General features: G+C 38.2%; 1 protein-coding gene across 1 annotated transcript in view; it reads left to right on the top strand.

Annotated features, from left to right (window-relative positions):
* Positions 1 to 20,824, top strand: part of LOC133656982 (kinase non-catalytic C-lobe domain-containing protein 1) — a 78,179-nt gene extending 57,355 nt beyond the window's left edge. The window contains exons 19-32 of the mRNA XM_062057872.1: positions 4,881 to 5,261; positions 5,969 to 6,062; positions 6,134 to 6,231; positions 6,320 to 6,504; positions 6,788 to 6,898; positions 6,990 to 7,137; positions 9,622 to 9,777; positions 10,079 to 10,273; positions 10,604 to 10,686; positions 11,586 to 11,736; positions 14,412 to 14,534; positions 18,367 to 18,426; positions 19,558 to 19,715; positions 20,308 to 20,824. Coding sequence (XP_061913856.1) covers positions 4,881 to 5,261; positions 5,969 to 6,062; positions 6,134 to 6,231; positions 6,320 to 6,504; positions 6,788 to 6,898; positions 6,990 to 7,137; positions 9,622 to 9,777; positions 10,079 to 10,273; positions 10,604 to 10,686; positions 11,586 to 11,736; positions 14,412 to 14,534; positions 18,367 to 18,426; positions 19,558 to 19,715; positions 20,308 to 20,536 — 2,172 coding nt within the window. The 3' untranslated portion in view covers positions 20,537 to 20,824. The remainder of the gene's footprint in view (positions 1 to 4,880; positions 5,262 to 5,968; positions 6,063 to 6,133; positions 6,232 to 6,319; positions 6,505 to 6,787; positions 6,899 to 6,989; positions 7,138 to 9,621; positions 9,778 to 10,078; positions 10,274 to 10,603; positions 10,687 to 11,585; positions 11,737 to 14,411; positions 14,535 to 18,366; positions 18,427 to 19,557; positions 19,716 to 20,307) is intronic.
* Positions 20,825 to 21,640: the final 816 nt, after the last annotated feature.

The raw sequence follows: 21,640 nt of genomic DNA, 5'->3' as shown, positions 1-21,640 counted from the left end.
TAGGTGCGCCTTATAGTGCGGAAAATACAGTAATTGTTTTTGCAAATAATCATTAACTTTGAATTTAATGGCAGCAACACATTGCAAAAAAGTTGGCACAGGGGCACTTTTACCACTGTAACATGGCCTTTTCTTTTAACAACACTCAGTAAACGTTTGGGAACTGAGCAGACCAATTTTTGAAGCTTTTCAGGTGGAATTCTTTCCCATTCTTGCTTGATGTACAGCTTAAGTTGTTCAACCGTCCAGGGTCTCTGTTGTCGTATTTTGCGCTTCATAATGCGCCACACATTTTCAATGGGAGGCAGATCTGGACTACAGGCAGGCCAGTCTAGTACCCGCACTCTTTTACTACGAAGCCACGCTGTTGTAACACATGCAGAATGTGGCTTGGCATCGTCTTGCTGAAATAAGGAGGGGCGTCCATGAAAAACACGTTGCTTGGATGGCAACATATGTTGTTCCAAAACCTGTATGTACCTTTCAGCATTAATGGTGCCTTCACAGATGTGTACGTTACCCATGCCTTGGGCACTAATACACCCCCACACCATCACAGATGTTTGCTTTTGAACGTTGTGCCTATAACAGTCCGGAGGACACAACGTCCACAGTTTCCAAAAACAATTTGAAATGTGGACTCGTCAGACCACAGAACACTTTTACACTTTGCATCAGTCCATCTTATATGAGCTCGGGCCCAGCAAAGCTGGCTGCGTTTCTGGGTGGTGTTGATAAATGGCTTTCGCTTTGCATAGTAGAGTTTTAACTTGCACTTACAGATGTAGCGACAAACTGTAGCTACTGACACTGGTTTTTTGAAGTGTCCCTGAGCCCATGTGGTGATATCCTTTACACACTGATGTCACTTTTTGATGCAGTACCGCTTGAGGGATTGAAGGTCATGGGCATTCAATGTTCCAAATAAGTGTTTGATGAGCATTCCTCAACTTTCTCAGTCTTTTTTGCCACTTGTGCCAGCTTATTTGAAACATGTTGCAGGCATCAAATTCCAAATGAGCTAATACTTGCAAAAAATAACAACATTTACCAGTTCGAAATCTTGTCTTTCCAGTGTATTCAATTGAATATAGGTTGAAAAGGATTTGCAAATCATTGTATTCTGTTTTTATTTATGATTTAAACAATGTGCCAACTTCACTGGTTTTGGGTTTTGTACATTGTTGAAATCAAATATTGGCAAAGTCCAAATGACCACCTCTGTGAGTTGCCAAAGTATCCACAGCCTGCTTCAAGCCATGAAATGGGCTTGAAGCAGTCCTTATTTCCACATCAAGTTCACTCTTGATGCATCTCATCTTTGCCATGTAAATGGTTTATGTCTTTTTTTCTTGTGTAAGCAAGCCTAATACATGAGGCCCCTGGTCAGTGCATGACCTTCTCTTCCTGAAGCTAGCTTGTTGAGTTTGGAGATGTGGGTGAACCGCATCTTTCATTTTGTTTAGGAGAACTCTATTGAAGATTTAAGATGAGTTTGATGGCAGTGTTATCCCCCTGTAGGAACTAAGGTGACTCTTCTTTGGAATCTTTATGATTTGGCCCTCCTTCCACTCAGATGGAAAGTCCTCCTCCCAAATGTTTTGGAATGGGTGGTAGAGCATTTCCACAGTGGTCACTTCATCTGCTTTCAAAGCTTCTGCCAGCATGGTATCTTCCCCGGCTGCCTTCCCGTTTCTCAATTGCTTTATGGCCTTATACATTGTTTCCTTCTTTGAAACGTCACATATGATAGAAAGGTTACTTTTGGCTGGTTGGGTTTTTCCTAGGTTTGATGGAGAAGGTCTATTCAAGAGATTTTCATAATGCTCAACCCTTCCAAGCTTTTGCTGTTCTCTACCGGGAATATTGTTCTCTTCTGTATCCCTCAATGGCCTCTCTGGTTGGCTAAACTTGCCTGAGAGCTTTATGATGTTAGTGTACAGCTCCCTCAAGTTACCCTTTTGTGCTGCCTCTGCTGCCAGTGCCTCCAAGTAATGTATCTTATCTGCCCTTATGCCCCCTCATAACTATTGTATTAGCTCTGAATCCTGTTCTTGGGCATTGGCCTTTATAGCCTTCTTCCTTTTCCTCTCCTGTATTCTTCCGAAGGTTCCTGCTGAGATCCATTGTGTTCTCCCCTTCTTCTTGTAACCTAGCACTTTCTGACATGTTGATTTTATTACCTCTTTAATGCTATGCCACTTCTCAATAATGGTCTCGCCCTCGATCACGCTGTTGCAGAATCCGTGTCTTTTTAGGGAGCATGGTCCTGAAGTCTTCTGGCCTGGCTGTTTCTTTTAGAGCAGTGATGTACCTCTGATTTGCCCTTCCCAGTTCCGCCTCAGAAGATGGTGATACGAAGCAACATCTGCTCTGCTTCTGACCTGTAAATCTTCAACAGAACTTCTGAACATAGTGAGGTTTCAGGGGGCCCATGAAAGCCAGAGGGACTTCCATATTAGGGTCTTTATAATTGCTTGAACATAACCACAAACCTCCAGCTAGGTGGCAGCAGTGCTGGAATAATTCACCAGGCTAATCAAGAAATGTAAAGAAGTATACATAACCCTTGGGTGTACGTAAGCTAATGAGGATATTAGGTACCTTAAGAAGAGTAAGCTGTTTATTTGGAACAAGTGCTAGTCAACAACTAACTTGACACATAAAGAGATTAATAAATACATATCTAGTTATTAATATAAAATCTCTTAACAACCCTAAAATCTACATCATCACTGTGTTCTCAAAATGATTGATGCCGAAAAGTGGCTCTGTAAAAGAAGACAAAAAGGTGTCATACAGTAAATGACAAAACACATAATACTTGTCCGAAAATGATGATACCTTATTCACAACTGTATTCTGATGAGACATTCATAGCTAACACAATGATATTATCCCAACTGACAATGCCCTGTGCACACGTATAGACACTTAAATAAGCATGAAATACATGTGAATGAAGCAGTATTCATTAATAATGTTGTCTGTGCGCTTTTTTAAAGTCTGGGTGAATGCTGAGAAGTGTCTGACCACTTTGAGGGTGCTTGTCAAGCCTCTTCTGCATTGTAGATGACATGTAAAGGTGTATAAATAAATAAATACATTTAAGCAACATATGTATGCATGTCTCTTTGTTTATATAGAGAATTGACACCTGTCTTGCAGAGGTCTTTCAGTTTATCCTCTGTAATGGTAATGTGCAGGCAATGTTTAATTAGCTGCTATAGTACCATTTTTGCTGATCAATCTTCATCACACAGTGGATCTGTTTACAGAAACCGGGTCATCACGGCTGTTTGCTTTTTTCTTGTCAATTTGTCAGAAGGCAACATGGCTGTTGGATCGTAAGAGAATACTTTTTCTTCTCCTGTGGACTTGAGCTTCATCGCCTACCCATTGAGCGCTACTTCATTTAACACTGGTACAGAGCAATGTTTTCTCTATTTTCATACTGAATAAATACATTCAAGCTAATTATTAAAAAAAGAAACAATGTTTTCTATGTACAGTGTACAAGATGGTGATTCAGGATGGAGAGAGTGTTAACAGTGTAACTGTCAATGAAACTTTAAATACGCAAGTAGCTCAACATAAAACTATTAAAACAAATTCACTTTTCTGATTGGAAAAACTTCAAGATTTTTTTGCACTATAAAATGCTTAAAAACATTTTTAGGTCAGAAGTGACCAATGTTTGACGAGCAATACTGGCCCAACATATCTGTTCTTATTCATCACACAGGTGTTTGATGGGTTTGGCATCCAGTCTCACAAGGTTTGCCAAAGACATTAGTACCTCAACTTACGAGCTTAATTGGTTCTGTGACAGAGTTCTTAACTCAAAATACCTGTATCTAAAATCAATGAATTTTAGCATTCCCCCCAACGAATGGCGGGAATGCTTGTAACTTCAATGTTTGCTTGAAACCTAGAGCATAAACATTACCAGTACCTCAGAGACAGCTATTTTCTCAAAGCACTCTTAAATTGGGGCACCACTGTAGAAAAAATAATAATCTTAATGCTTTGTGTACTGGAACAAAAAAGAGACTTCTGCAGACTGTTCCAAAAAATATTAAAAGCATCGAATTTTCCAAACTGTCTAAGTAAAAAAATTACAATTCTTGCTTAAATAAGGTGCTCTACTACTGTTTGATCAAATATTGGTGATGTATGATTTAAAGGCGCATTTAAAGCACTCATTAATGCACTGTACTTATTGAAGGTATATGTCAGTTGATAGATGAAAATAATTTTTATATAGCTTTTTGATTAACTGATCTTTATCTATTGATCTCCCTGGAAACTTCACTGTTTCAGGTTATTTAGGAAAAAGGTGTGCATGTGTGCATGTGTTAAACCTTAAAATATATGCACACAAGTTTAAGTTGTGTTTAATGAATCTGTTGCACTGAATGTATGGCTTAGGAAAACTTCAGTGTGTGAGAAACGGAAACATTGTAAGGAGTGGTAGTCCCGCTGAGCCCTGAGCTGTTTTTAATCGGTTTTTAGTCATTCGATTCTCTGCCGCAGACTGAAGTCACAAGATGCATGATGAAATGCAGTCCAATGCATCATAGTGAAATGCATCAATGTTGACAAAAGGACAAACACATAATGCATCTGTGGTATGTTAATGTTGTTCTAAAAATGTTTTAGACATGGGTTCTATTTTAGCTCTTGTGACTGGAAAGGAACATATAGTACAGGAAAGGAGTTCAGCTTGAATTGCATTTATGCTCATCACTTGCACAGTGGATGCATTGTGTAGTTGAAAAAGAGACACTCACCCAGGGCCAGTGGATTTCACCGTTTTGCTGGGGGGTTTTTTACCACTCATGTGATTTCGTCAGCTCTCTTTTGTTTCCCTTTACTAGCCCATCTCGCCGCGCTCTTTTCTGAACACAGACATGGACGGTTTGGACGCAAGGATCACAGAGGGAAGAGACCACTCAGCTGGGGCCAGCGATGAAAGTTTCTCTGAAGCTGAGTGTCAGTCCCAGGTACACAAAAGGTTGCATGATGTCTATGATGAGCAGATGGGTCCAGACTGCTCAGAAGAGATAGAGCACAGCGATTCTCTAATATCAGAGGAACTCCTCTCAACTGGACCCAAAGCAGATGGACCATACTTGTACTTCAGGCCCACTTGGGCCCTGGCTTTCTTTGGAGAGGACTGTTTTAAACCAGAAGTGATCCAGTATGCTTTGAGTCTCGGCCAGTACACAGGATCACCATGTCTGGCTGTGAAATCACAGGTGAGTGAAGCAGATATGCACTGATTGGCTTTTTAGCTTATATAATTGTGGTTACAAAAATAGTCTAAATACACAATATTTCATGTTTAAAAAAGACAAATGTGGACCAGTGTAATTATTTCATTATTGAATCGTACATTCACATATATACATACTGTACATACGTAGTTACATTACATCAACTAATAATAACCTATTACGCATCAACTAATAATAACCTATTACGCAATATATACCTGCTGGTTTTCGACCATTGTATTTATTCCCCATCTTTTGGACCTTTGCAAAAATGTAAATAAATAATGGAATTATGCAGAAAGTTGGGAAACCTTTAGGCTAAATGATATGAGCGCATGTGGGGGCCTTAAAGATAATTGGCATATTATTCTCTCCAAACTGGGTCTGCATATTAAAACAGTTGAACTTGGCCCTTGGCGTAGTAAGTCATTATAATTTGCAGAGGAATATTAATGAATCTTAGTGTTTGCACACTTTGATGGCCCACTTCTCCCTTTAGAAGGCCTTAAAATAACAGCTCACAACACATCTTGCGAGTCACTCTTGCAATTTCTCACGCCGTTTACTTCAAAGGATCTGTTGCATTTAGTTGCTATGGTGAAGAGAAAGAAAAACCCATAAAATATCACTGAAACACCTGAAGGCACTGTTACAGAATTTTTTGATGTCGTGTTGCTTTTGTTCAATAGGAGCTGCAACAGCAGCTGACAATCGAAACAAAGACTCTCAAGAAAACAAGGAATTTCTATCAAAAACTATGTCAGCAAGAGAAAAAAAATAAAGGTTAGCAAGTAACCCATTTTTTGCATCAAATAGTATAAGTGGGTCTCATAAAAAATAAATGTATCCCAAAGGTTCAGAGAACAAAGTGATGCTGTCCAAACTCAAGTCTGAGCTTGATGAACTGAGAGCTAAAGTGATCTTCTTGGATGATGTCAAGAAATACCTCGAGGTGCCGTCGAAGTACTCCAACACCCAACACAGAAATGTCACCTAACATTCTGTGTGCATTCAAATGATTTCTTTTTCAATTTCTACAGACTCAGATTGTGGCTCAGTGGGGTTTAGACGTGTCATTACTGCCCTCTTTGGCTACTTGTGGGCCAAACACTTTGACTCTCCAAAGCTCTGAGGACGCATCCGTCTTGAACTTTGCAACTTGCAAAGGAAAAAGACATCTGCAAGCTGGAACGCCTCTCGGCCTCATGACATACCTTTATGCAAGGTATCTGTTTACAGTACTTAATGTAATCCCTTTGAGAATATTCACATTTCACACTGCTGTATATGTTGTGTTGCATGCATTACACCACAAAAAGAGCAAATTCTCACATGTAGGCATGAAAGAGATGTCAAACTATATGTGATATGCTTGTGACGAGTTTGGGAGCTTGGCGCCTTGCTTGTAGGCACCTCAGTAATGGTCAGGAAGCAGTCACCTCTTACACTTTTAAATCCCCTACTCCCTGAAAACTGAATTATGAAAACAATGTCTTCCTTTGATAAAGAAATGCTGCTTCGGAGGGGTACATCCAGCAGTTCCTGTATACATATCGCTTTTTTTGCACTCCGGAGCAGTTACTGCAGTTTATTATGGAGAAATTCATCAGTGCTGTAAGGTATGCTATTATAACACACACAGTATAATACAGGCTTCAATTACAAAAATTACGTACTCATCTAATAACACTGTTTTGTTTTCACCGACAGAGGAGGTCCAGACATGTCAGAAAATAGTACTAACATCTTTCACCGCAGTTTGGATCTGCTACACTTATGGATTATAGACAGTAAACTAATCGACTTCACACCAAAGTCTACCATTGTGGATGTTTTAGAAAACTTTCTTCATACTGAGGTAATAACACAAATAGACATTTTGGTCAAAAGGTGCTGATTTTGGGATAAGTAGTCTGCAAACATATTGCTGTGAACTTTACGTCTTAGCTTGCCAACCCCTGGATTCAAATATTAAAATGTTTCTGATAGGAATGCATGATTTTTTTTTTCAAGCCGATATCGATATAAATAACTTCTGGCTTCTCAATACCGATAGCTATAATTAATTTATTTTTAATGTTTTTTTTCAATTGAACTGTAGTTTGTGCACACCTCTTCTTTGTGGCTAGCTTTGAGGCGTCTTTGTTGGCTTTCAAAACAGTCGTAGCGATGTTGGCATTACAGGGGGCTGATAAGATTTGATGTGTTAAAGCTTGATGTATGTTTCCCTCTTGCGGAATGTTTGCAAAACATTTGGTGTAAATAGCAAGCACAATGTCTTCGTCAGAAACGGTGAAGATATCCCACACGATGGAAGACATGTTTGTTTACAATAAGCTCAGGGGACATTTATGACCTCCTACAAGGTAGGAAAAAAGGAGCGCTTCTTCTACTTACTCTAAAGGAGCGTTCACACATTGCCAGTTTGGTGTTTCTCAAACCACTGTGAAACCATTTTTCAGTGATGGCGGAAAGCCTGTTTTAACAAGTTTTGAACACAGCGCCAATGCAGATATGCACGGTAGTGCTATGGATTTCTCCGAAAGACGGCGGAGTCCCTCTACTTCACATCATCTACAGCGCCTACGTGTTGCTCCTTGAAGAGTCTGTAAAGTGTCCCTGTTAAACTCTGCCACCACTGTATAATCACCGCTTTCAAGTCGTGAAGGTCTAGGAAAAAGTGGTGAGTGGCAGATTATAGCGGTGTATTATCGTAGATTCTGCGGTGCAAATACGCAAGCTGCCATTCTTTACCCTGCGAAAGGTGTTTTGTATTTCAAGCCATTTCAGGCCACCGAGACCACCACGAGAAGTTTAATTTCATGGCAGATGAGTGACAAATGATCAGGTTTTGTGTTCAATGTTAACACAGTCTTTGGCGCAGCGTGGCAAATTGCCATGAACCGCCATCTAAACGGACAGGGGCAATGTGTGAATGCACCTTAACGCTCCGACAGCACAGTAAGGGTATTCTCCCGTCATTGGAGTGTTTTTGAACATTTTTCATTACATTACATCAGGGGTGTCAAACTCAAATACAGAGTGGGCCAAAATTTAAAACTGCCCCTGGGGCGCGGGGCGGGGTCTGCCCGGGGTCGCCCTACGCTGCGGCTGTGCGTGCCTGCCTGGTGCCGGGTTGGGGGGGCTGCTTTCCTCCCTTGTTGGGGCCCCGGCGGTGCTGCCCGGTTGAGAAAAAAAAAAAAAAAAAAAAAAAAATATATATATTTAAAACTGAACAAAGCCGCGGGCCAAGGTTGAACAAATTAACCTTTTAATAGGGACCCAAACAAGTTTTGCATTGAATATTGAACAAGCAAGGCGTATATAACTTTATAGTGACATGCAAAATCGAGTTTCAAATAATAATAATAATAATATACACCTTGCAGCACTAACTCTTCCGGGCTACACCCCCCCCCCCCCCTTCCCACCACCACCCCCCACACACCTTGTAGCGTCCCGGAAGAGTTAGTGCTGCAAAAGATTCTGGGTATTTGTTCTGTTGTGTTTATGTTGTGTTACGGTGCGGATGTTCTCCCGAATTGTGTTTGTCATTCTTGTTCGGTGTGGGTTTACAGTGTGGCGTATATTTCTAACATGGTTAAAGTTGTTTATACAGTCACCCTCAGTGTAACCTGTATCGCTGTTGATCAAGTATGCGTTGCATTCACTTGTGTGTGCATGCGTGCAGAAGCCGCACATATTATGTGACTGGGCCAGCACTCGTTGGACTGGGTGAAAAGCGGACGTGACGATTTTCGGGAGGGGCACTGAAATTTGGGAGTCTCCTTGGAGGGTTGGCAAGTATGAGAATTAGCGGTGAATGCGGTGTTACCGCGGCACCGCCGCTGTATATGATCGGCGGGCCAGCTCTAGTGTTAATTTGATATCGCCTCAAGGGCCAAGTGTAATTACACGGGCCAGAGTTTGACACACGTGCATTACATTATCTGTCCATTATGTATCGTGCACCCCTAGTATCTGATATAGTTCCTAGTGTTTCCCATCCATCACAAATGGATTTGGCTCTAACTATTTACCCTCACTCATAACCACATTATAATGAGACTGTCTTATATTTTTCCTCAAGATTGTTTTATCTGGGTTTATTTGTAGATAATCTAAAAGTACTCACAGGTAGTTGGTTATGTGTTACAGTATATTTGTTAGTTTTTTATTTTTAATGGCTCACTTTGTCTCTCCCACAGCATACAGATGTGCCATTGCAAATTATGCTAATTAGACAATGACGTCGCATATCCAAAAACCTGCTGCCACTGATAAATTGTAGTTCGGTGGAGAACACTGTAGTTAGAACTGTTCCCCCTCTGTGTTCTGCCAGGTAATTCCTGTAGATTGTCAAGGGGAGGTCCTTCTTGCTGCTCTTCACAGTCCTCCAAGTCCACTTTGGAGCACAAGGAGAGGGAGTCACTTTGGATATGAGGCACATGGTCAATCTCTTTGTATCCAGTCATTTACAGAGGATCTCGAAAAAATGGTGGGTATTATCAATGATGTGTCATGTCAAGTTTATTTAAGTGACGAGTTGGTTCAAGAAACAGTGCAGTAAATGTACACAGGTGCTTCAATAGTACAATTTCCTGCCATTGCTAATTTTGCCATTTTTACCATTTAGAGGTACTGTGTACAGCAATAATGTAGGTCTCATTTGCATGTTTAGGCATTAAAACATTGTTCATATAATCAAAACAACGCATTTTATCAGTTTTCATTTAAAATGATACAACAATTCAGAATATCACATATTCACTAATACCTGTTCTTTTATTTGTATGTAGTGGAGAACAGTTGTGCAGCCTTCAACAGCCACGACAAAAGAGAAGGCCTTCTCCATCGCTTCAGCCATGCCAGTGCCTCGCTGCCTAGTGGAAGATCCTTGTAGAATTTGCCTCTGCCGTGATGAGCATCTTCCGTTCAACCAGAAACAGTACACTGCACAGCATGTAGCCCAGCAACTCACCCTTATGCAGCAGGTACGCAAACAATGCATTTCTACCAAACCATACAGTTCACAGTTCAGCTGGTCTCACCATGTGATTAGAACCTGGTTTGGCTTGTGTTTCCATCTGTGTGTAGACGGGATGGAACAAAAGACAACTGATTTCTTTCTGTCCTGTAAAAAAAAAAACTGTCACTATTACATCAGCCGTGTGTACTGACAGAAAATACAATGTATAAAACAATCATTTATAGTAGTAGTGAATGAAATCAGCCTACTTGTGTTGTTTGGTGAACATGCATGTGCGTTTGTGAACACTAGAGGGAGACATTTATCCACGGATATGTAATCTTTCAAAATGCAGGCTATTTTTCAAAGGTGCCATCCAGTTCAGTTCCTCAATTCTAGAATACGTGGCATGAGGGACGAGCCATCAAGGCATAACAAGTAAGTTTAGTTTTTATTTTTAAATGTATTGCCATATTTTACTGGAGGGAAGGGAGGCTATTTTGATACGTTTGCACATTAAAGATGCTAAAAGGAATCTAATATCGTCAATATATGCTATTCCATATCAACAAAACATCATATTTTTGATTTGTGTTATAGGTGAAAAAAAGCCAATTAGTGTAATATCAAACATTGTATTGTATGGTTATGGTTTATTTGTTTCAGACATGCTCAACATCATCACATGGTAATGTTTGCACGGTTCAACTGAAATGGAGTAGGAAGAGCTTATTTATTCCTACTCCTTCTCCGTGTCTTTTACTATTGGTTCATTCACACATATCTTTTACATGTTGACACTTAGAATGTTTTATTTGATTACATATTATCATTTGAATTCTGTTCAAGTCAAGCATAAAAAGGAAAAAGGGTGTTAAGAGAAACAAACATGTCAAAAAAACCACATTAGTTAACATAATTTTGCTGTGTAATTTGTGCAGTGTTACAAACAATTTTAAATAATTCATATAAGTAATAACAGGAATAAATTGTTAATAATAAATAGAAATATATAATTTAGAATTAGTTGGGACATTAAATAAAGACAGGTAAAGGAAGGACATTGAAAATAAATCTATAAATAATGGAGAATATTTTCTTCACTTACCGGTAAGTGCACAATCCATGACTCAATTTGGATACGGATTAGGTAATTTGTTTATTTAGAAGGAAATCAATTCTGCAGATAATGATCTACTTATTTGTTGAAAATGCATTCACTTTCAAAAATGTACTCTTATTTACACTGAAAACATGTGCATCACGTTAAATAATTAAAATAATTTAGCAAGTGAACACTGTAGGTTTCCCTATTAACCTTCCATTCTGTCCCTCAGCACCTCAAGTAATGGGTCCCTGCCAAGATCACTAGCAAAGAGAACACATGAGGGCATGCCGCCAGAATCCTCCCTCCAGCAGCTGCTCGTTCATGCTGACAGAGTTACAAAGTGGATAGCTGGTGAAATAGTTAGCTGTGAATCGGTCAAGGTGAGGCGCAGACAAAGTACACAGTTTTGATTTTATGGTAATTAAACACAGAATCTCATTTGTCTTTCTGCATGTGTGATAGCTTGTACGTTTTGTGTCGTATTGTAATGTCCTATTACAATAAATGTAATGTACATCTTAAAAATTGGTTATTAGTCATTATAGAATTAAATTATTTCATGTCAACACAGTACTGTACAGGTGGTCCTGGACTGTGTTCCTAGAATGTTATTTAAATCAAATGTTTGTGTCTGTTCAAGCTCTCCACACATTTTTAAACTTGAAATGTGAAACTTAAGTAATTAAAAATAATTACTGTATGTGTCGTTTTTAAGCTTATTTTGTTTTTGTTGCGTCCAGAAGAAGTCACAAAGTATGACACTCTTTTATTACCAAACATAAATAACACATGACCATACACATTAACACCAGCATGTCTTTATAGTATTTTTTTTAACAGTTTTGTTTATCTTCAATTACATAGCTCTCTCTTGTCCCATGTCCCGAACGGCCGAATAGTGTTGCAAATAATAATAGCGTCCCCTGCTGCAATTCATTCAGAAGTTGCACAGTCCGTCTTCACGAAGGTTATTTTCCTCTGGTTTAATAAGTAAAATGTCCATTCAAAGTAAACTGATTGTTCTGACTTATTAGTTTCAGTGTAGACAAAGATATCGCTGTTTTAGTTGTCATCAATCTTTACAAGAAGGTAGAAATCTAGTCAACATCAGCTGCGGTTACTGTTTTGGAAAATAATTCCAAGTCTGGTTTCATCATCATGAAGCCTACTTGAAGCGTCCTCAAAGACTAACCAAACAGTCCAGTTGCGATCGATTGAATGTCCTGATTACTATGACCTGGATGAATGGGAATATCCATAGACATGCTGCGGTTTAGCATATTAAACAATTTTAGAATCATTAAAACATACATTTAAAAACATTACTACAATTTCAACAGGGATTTGAATCCAATACTTTGTGTTTTGAAACACAAGTCCATTTGACGCACGCCACGTGAGCCATAGGTAGGCAAGGAGTAAATTATCCCCATAGTTTATCGTTGACAGGTCTTGACCTGGCCAGGAATGCGTTTGGAGTAAAATTTTATATGAAGCGCTTTGCCATTCAATAATTTACATTTGACATGTGCTTCTTCATGTAAAACGGGTCACCCCAGGTCTGCATGTTCTGCGTTTATGGTGGGTGCGGGCTTGAGCTCTGTGTATCACTCAATCAATCAATCAATGTTTATTTATATAGCCCTAAATCACAAGTGTCTCAAAGGGCTGCACAAACCACAACGACATCCGCGGTACAAAGCCCACATAAGGGCAAGGAAAACTCACCCCAGTGGGATGTCGATGTGAATGACTATGAGAAACCTTGGAGAGGACCGCATATGTGGGTGACCCCCCCCTCTCTAGGGGAGACCAAAAGCAATGGATGTCGAGTGGGTCTGACATAGTATTGTGAAAGTCCAGTCCATAGTGGATCTAACATATTAGTGAAAGTCCAGTCCATAGTGTATAGAACCTGAATGACATGACAACGGTATTATACCGAAAAGAACTTTAGATCAAATTAATTCAGGTGAAACCAACATTAGTCACGTCAGTATAATTTAATGTTAACGTTATGTTGACAGCACATTTTGAATCGGATGATGTACTTCATTGCGTTACGTTGTTGTCTGGGGTTGTAGCCGGCAGTGCAGAACCAAAGATCATATATTGTGAGAGGATGATCTACCGCATGGTAATGTACAGCGCACATAATTTCGTACACAAAGTACATTTGCAGTCAGTCGTATAATCTTCTTTTTGTCACTTAAAAAAACTATTCTGAGGACATGATCTCAGTGTCCTCAATGGTAATTACGGCCATGCCCCCACGGAAGAACTATAAATCAAACAAGACGCCGTCGGAGAGGAAGCAAGCTATGTGACAAGAGAGTATATTCCAGCCTTTAGAGTTGTTATCACCCCCCCCCCCCCCCCCCCCCACTTGCGACGGCACTGCTGAGAACGCAGTAAGTGAACCCCTAAGTGGCAAGGGAACAGTGTATTTATTTTATGAGACAAAACAACCTGGAAATGTGATAAATTGATTGAAAATAAAGGTAAAATGTCGTACAAATTGATTTCCCAATTGAACATTGTAACTCCAGTTCATCATGCTAATGAAATGCTATGCTGTCTGCCATGTCTGAGTGTGTTTGCATTGAATTATTCCTAAAGACTGGACATGGATAGAGTTATAAACATAGAAACAACCTGGACAAATGCAAGTTAAAGGGGGAATTTATCAGTGTCTGATGTAATAACTTGTTTCTGTAGCCACTGAAAATGTCCTGGAAAATAATTTTAGAGAAAAGAGGAAAACCTGTATGAATCACCTCTCAAATGCAGTGCAGTTCTCGAAGCATTATTGTCATTGTATTGGACTTTGTTCTATTGTGCAAACAGTCACTTTTGTGAAAGTTGAATAAATGAGAAAAAGCAACTCGGATACAGAAGGGAACATCTCCTGCAGTGATATTGTTTCATGATTGCATTATACAGTATATGGTGTATTGTGCTTCTGTCCCCCTTAAAGTAAATATTTGCATGTTGCTCGACTTAAGTCATAAGTTTCCCTCAGGTTTTCATTATCACGTTCTCTCCCCTCATCCAGGCACAAGTTGCCATGCTTATAAAGTATCTGTTGATTGGGAAACATTGCTACGAATCCAAGAATTTTGCCACAGCCATGCAGGTCCTTGGAGGTCTGGAGAACATGACTGTCAGACAATTACCAGTAAGTTTGCACCACCACAATTGATATTAATTCTAACCTGTGTAACAAAATGCCCTTAAGCTAAATATGTTTCTTTTTGTAACTGTGATGGGTCTTAGATTACATTTAATTTGTTTCTTAAATGCTCAATTACAGTTGTTTTCAATCTCTAACAAGCATTGGTGGAAACTGAAGTCACATGTTCAAAACTCAACACAGTCTGCAAAACAGACGTCTATGTGGACTAAACTGTGGCCCTTTTTTTATTGAGTTCAAACAAATTGCATTCAGTGACTCCAGTCACCAACATTTATTAAATTAAAGTATTTTTTCAGTTAGTTGTTTACTTTTTACAACACATTTTTCAAATGCTAACACACTTTGTTCAAAACATTTAAAAACACAATCAAAACAGAATGATGAGGACAACTTTGGGAATTGTTGCCTCAACCACATTAAAATATAGAGAAAATCATAACAAAACATTGACATTAAAGATAAATAAAACATATTGTGTAACTCCAAACACAGCGAAGTGTAGTTGTCAGCTGAAAACTGATAAAGGTGATCTGTGTTTCACCTCATTAGAAACATAATAAAAGGAGTGACTTCTGATTTTCCTTTGGAAATATGGATTGATGAGCACCAGTTAGTCGATAGAGAAGAGTGGCCAGGAGAGCTAGACGATTAAGGAGAGGAAGACGAATAGCTTTGGTGTCCGATGAAATTAGGACCATGTGGTACATTGTAGGGTCTCATTTCGAGACTGATTTAAGTGTGCAGCCAAACATGCAGCATGTAACAGTTGTATGACAATTTTACAGCAAAACAACAAGTACTGTTTGTTATTATATCAGCTGATACTTAGGAACATATATGTATTACATTATTTTGTGTTTTAGATTAGTATCAGGGAAATGTCACTCATTGTTATGGTTAACACAAACAAATGCATAAAGCTGAGAGAAATATGTGACAAAGTGCTAAGAGACTGATTTTCATTATGCCTCCAAAAATTCCCGTATTGTTCTGTTTATATTAAACATTTTATTTTTTTAAGATCCTGAAGTACCTATGCAAAGGCACAGAGAAAATAATGGCTGCATTCCGGATTAATTATTTTTGCAATGTACTACTGTACTGTATATACAAATATTTAGAACACTCAAAGTGCAAAGATCATATTTTGTAATATACTACTGAAGTACTGTATCTAAAAACATTCAGTCAAACTTGAAATGTATTGTATGTAATACTCTTTGTGGTTCGTGTTTTGTCGTGGAGTGTGCTAAGAGTGACAGTGTGTTTCCAAGGTTGGGCTGCACGATTGTGAGAAAAAACCTAACCGTGATTTTATTAGCCAAATTTTGCTATAGCCATTTGATTTGCGGATTCGCAATTATTTGAATGCATAAAACTGAAAAAATTATGAGTGGAGGAAGTCATGTTACTACTGCCACACATTAGAAAAATATGCGATGTTATACTTTTAAAAATATTTGGGTTTTTCTTGCATCGTCCTTGGCCACTTGTCGTAGCCTCATCGCCATCCACCCGTTTCATTTCGAACTAAGCTGACATTTGCTAAGTTGCTGCCACCAGGGAAGTTCATTTAGCCATTTTACACTCCCACCATTACAACTTTTTGCAGATACTGTAATACAACACACGTGGTGTTTTATTAACGCACTGACTGCATCGGCTGCAGCTCACACAAATTTGCTCAACCCACCACAACGAAAAGAGCAGGGAGTGGATGTTCCCCCGCCTCACCGACACCTTTAAACACTGGATGTCAAATACTGATAGACATCTTGATACACTCGCCCAGACCCCTTTTAGCTTCACTGGAGCTGCACCACCTTGACTGGCCTTAAATTGACTCCGCAGCAACACCTGTCACAATTGTGTGGATCGCGCAGGTTGGAATATTACTGCCAAAAGTTTTAACTTGAAGAAAATTGTTATTAGGTGCTGTGAATCTTTGTGCACCACACAATTAGAATCGATTCTCGATTCAAAATCTATACTTTTTTAGTAATATTGGATGCTGCAGTTCTATGACTAACTATATTATTCCATAAAATATATAAACATCTATAATAAACTTCTATATTATTTAAACAAAAAATGGTTTTGTTTAATGAAATGCGTCCTAAACATTTTAATAAAGTCAAATACAAATAAGGCAACAAGAGGAGTATCCAACACGTGTCTTTTCTAAAGTAAATCTGTACACCAAATGTGGGCATCTACATCAACAATATGACTTGCCTGAGTGGCTGGACAAGGACAGATTGAAAGAAAAAAAAAAGTTTTTTATTTATTTTTATTTTTTTTAATAATTTTATTTTATTTATTTTTTGATCGGTTATGAATCATTACAAATAAGAATTGTGATTAATATGAAAATTGATTCCTTGCGAATCGTTGCGAATTGCGAATAGTGAATCCTTGCGAATCGTTTATTTAGTTGAAGAAAATTGCTTCTCTACTTGCCAAATGTTTTTTTACTTACAAAAAATTGTTTTTATACCTCCGAATCGTTCTTTTAATTTTTCTTTTGTTTGTATTAAAGGTTTTTTAATTTATTTTTTTTTAACTTAAGAACCGTTGGACTTGAGTAAAAACATTGTTTGTGTGTTTGTGGCGTTTTGGCAATAATTTCACTCTTTAAATTCAGTGCTTCGAAAAAAAATTTTGTTACGCCCCTGCACCCCTAGAAAGAAAGAAACATTTTGCGTAACACCCACTCTGTGCTGCGACTAAAAATAGTATAATTTGTGTACAACATTTTTATAAATACACTTCTGTACAACAATGAATCATTATCAAATTTAGAGAAAACAAATAACAAAAAAAAATTATAATATAAATCAACTTACAACAAAGAATAACTTTACATTGTTTTTTGGTCTGTAACAGAGAAGATTGAAAGTGCGTCAATTTGCCTGAAATAAAAAAAATAAAAATAAAATCATTTCTTAAACTATAAACATTTTTTGACCGACTTGAACCATTTGATACTGAAAAATGAAATAAATAAACTCAATAAATAATAATAATTTCAAATTGATCAGCAACATTACCTCTATAACACAATATATAAAACCACATTAACATTTAAAAAAAAAAAAAGTATTTCTGCTGATTGTTCAAATCAAAATGAAGAATTTAGGATTAATTGCTACAATGAGCCATACTTGTCAACCCTCTCGATTTTTCCGGGAGGCTCCCGAATTTCAGTGCCCCTCCCGAAAATCTCCCGGGCCAACCATTCTCCCGAAAATCTCCCGGGGCAACCATTCTCCCGAATTTCTCCCGATTTTCACCCGGACAACAATATTAAGGGCGTGCCATGATGGCACTGCCTTTAACGTCCTCTACAACCTGTCGTCGCGTCCGCTTTTTCTCGTTATAGACAGCGTGCCGGCCCAGTCACATGTTGTATGTGGCTTCTACAGACACACGTAAGTGACTGCAAGACATACTTGATCAACAGCCATACAGGTCACACTGAGGGTAACCGTATAAACAACTTTAACACTGTTACAAAACCCACACCAAACAAGAATGACAAACACATTTCAGGAGAACATCCGCACCGTAACACAACATAAACACAACAGAAAAAATACCCAGAATCCTTTGCAGCCCTAACTCTTCCGGGCTACAATATACACCCCCGCTACCACCAAACCCCGCCCACCTCAATAAATGGGAGAAGTTACAAAAGTCATAATGTAACAAATATTTTGTTGAGAAAATGGGAGAAAAACATAAATCAGGTTTATGTTGCATATTCACTGACTGGTTACAGTAAAAGTCACATGTGTTTTTTTTTCCATCACAGGCTTGGAAACATCTGCCATCCAAGATGTTTGAGATCCTTGAGGAGCTACAAGCCGTGCAGGTGTGTGTGTGTGTGTGCAGGCTTTTTAGGTCGCATATTGTGAAACGGCTGCAGGGCAAACCAATCAATAGGAAAACACCTTCAAGCAGGTTTGCTCATCTGTAATGAGCGCTTACAGCTGGCACTGTATTAATAAAATACATCAGTTTATTGTCGGGTAAACTCCCACGTGGATTTGGTGAAGAGGAAATTGAGCACATTCACATTGTTGCCACAAAGTTAGAAGTATAGATTCAGCATAGTCAATTTTGATTCAGGGGTATTCTTCATGTGTGGACTAGGGGTCGGCAAACTTAACTATCAAAAGATCCCTTTTTACCCGTCTTCTACTAAGGAAAAATAGTCTGGAGCCACAAAACATAACACAGCAAATACATTGTTAGAAGTTCATATCATTTGCAATGCTACAGGCAAATTATTCTGTCAATGCAGAACTAATCGCATTATGTTTTTTCTGAAATGTGTCTTTTTTTAGATGTATTTAATGTCAGCTCAAAGACCAAAGTCTCACATACAGCTGAAAATTATACAAGTTTTTTTTAAATACATGTTTCCTCCATTCCAGTGTTAATAAAATATCTCAGACTAAGGGAGTCACAACAAGGAGGCCACCTAGACCAACAACTGAAGAACGGTAGTTAAAACCACTTGTATTTTTTGGTTAAATATGATATAGCAATGAAAGTGATGCCACAGCAGTTGTAACTTTATCTTTTTAAAACCAATAATGTATATACAGGTACATATATACAATACAATATACAAATAATTTTCCATAGAGACGCTGGTGTCACTCTTCAAAACGTTCTACTGTTGTATTATAAAGCCCAGTATAACTACTTTTAGGTGGTTTCAAATCCCCATCCAGATCATTTAGTTCACTGTCAAATTAGGTGTGGTTCAATCAGGAGAAGCATAAGGCAGGCTAAAGTCTAAGTCCATACTGTAGATCACCTTGTAGTAAAAGTTTGTAAAAGCCACAGTTTTGCTAGAAATCTTGTATTAGACCTCACTAGATGTGACAAGTAGTCAATGATGTTATGCGTTTTGTTTAGTTCTGCATCCAGCAGCTTAGCTGTCAAAGTTCTATTGTCCTGTAAGACCGGATGTATATGCAGAAAATTCTCTCAGGTGTTTTTGAAGAGTGACGACATGTGTCTGATGGGGGAAGAGCACACGAGGAGACGACCCACCCTGCCTTCAGCACACATCCTGGCCATGCATGTCCAACAACTGGAGATCGGAGGCTTCACGCTCACGAATGGAGCTTTCAAGTGGACCAAGCTTAGGTGAGATGGAATTGTAGTCCTTGTTGTGAAGTCCTTTTGTATAGTCCCTTTGGTAAAGTAAAGTGGTCCACATATGTACAATAGATGCAATGTATATGGTATTGTTGTATTTCATTATAATAAAATGTGCAGCAATAGATAGGATTTGACTGTTTAAATGAAAATTAGCTCTTTTTTTTTTAACGCATAACAAGTTTCCATGGATGGCGATGTCGATCTACTTGCTTGTCTCTGTCCCCACCTGAAATCCAATTGGACTGGCCAGATGCTCGGTCACAGCGAGGGGCAGTTGGATAGGAATGACGCAGCTGTTGAATTTTGGGGTGCCAGTGATATAGCAGATGGTGCATGTGGAAGGGGTTTGATTGTAAAAAAAAAGTTGCAGCCCAGATGCTGTGAAGCCGCAGAGTCTAGCCAGATGCTAGGGTCAAGAGAATGAGCAGAGACAAGCAGCGTTACAGCTGGTTGGTATGAACCCACGGTCCTTCATATTGTCTCCAAATTAGGTCACAAAGGACTAGAAAAGTATATGCAACAAACTGTTTTCAGACACGTTTTAATGTTATCTTGATTTCATATTTCTGTCAAAAAGGAGCATTGCAAAGGTGGTGAGTCAGATCCACGCCTTCCAGGAGGTCCTATACACCTATAACCCGGATCAGGACCTGCAGGCTTACCTTTGCTGCCGCATCACTCGGCTCGGCACCTCTGACGTACACCTCCTTGCCTGCGCCAATGATGCTAACTTGGAGCAGTCCACTGAGCGTCAAACAAAGAAGGTTCAGAACACTCTGAGAAGAGTTAAGGCCTCCCTCCAGTGAGTCTTGCCTTGACCGGTGACTATGTTTACACTGCAGGCCAAAGTGAATCAAATCGGATTTTTTCAAAATCCGATTTTTTCCAGCTGACTGTGCATGAACTAAAATGTTATTTATCAGACTCCAGTATAAACCTGCACAGGCCCTGATGTGGCCCCAATATGGCCTCGACATCACTTGCATGCGCAGTTCAATAAAGTGAAAAATTTTACCAGATTCTGTAAATGAAGAAGGAAGTTGCTACTACTGCCATTACTACTTTGCAAAATAAAAGAAGTCACACCTTAAAAATTTGGGATTTTTTTTATGTGAAAATATAATAAAGTAATAAAATGTATGAATGGATATATATAGTGTAATATATTATATGGCTGTTAAATAGATGATACACTGACATCAGCGTGAAACTCACTTACGTAAACAACTTACGCAATGTGTGTAACATGGAAGCAAATATGCCACATTTCTGGTCCTTCAACATATATATATATATATATGTATATATATATACATATATATACATATATATATACATATATATATGTATATATATATATATATATATATATATATATATAAATATATATATATACATATAATGCAGCTGAGATAGCACCCATATATATATATATATATATATATATATATATATATATATATATATATATATATATATATATATATATATATATATATGCATATATATATATATATATATATATATATATATATATATATATATATATATATATGTACATGTGTATATATATATATATTAGGAGTGTGGGAAAAAATCAATTCGAATTCGAATCGCGATTCTCACGTTGTGCGATTCAGAATTAATTCTCATTTTAAAAAAATCGATTTTATTTTATTTTTTTATATTATTTAATTGTATTTATTTATTTTTATTTTTTATTTTTTTATTAATCAATCCAACAAAACAGTACACAACAATCCCATAAAGGCCTACAGAAACCCACTACTACCGACCACGCAATCTGATAGTTTATATATCAATGATTAAATCTTAACATTGCAACACATGCCAATACGGCCGGGTTAGATTAGTTAAGTGCAATTTTAAATTTTCCGCGAAATATCCTG

The sequence above is a fragment of the Entelurus aequoreus genome, linkage group LG09 (assembly GCF_033978785.1).
Source record: "Entelurus aequoreus isolate RoL-2023_Sb linkage group LG09, RoL_Eaeq_v1.1, whole genome shotgun sequence".
NCBI lineage: Eukaryota > Metazoa > Chordata > Actinopteri > Syngnathiformes > Syngnathidae > Entelurus > Entelurus aequoreus.
This window is presented reverse-complemented; position numbering and strand designations above follow the sequence as displayed.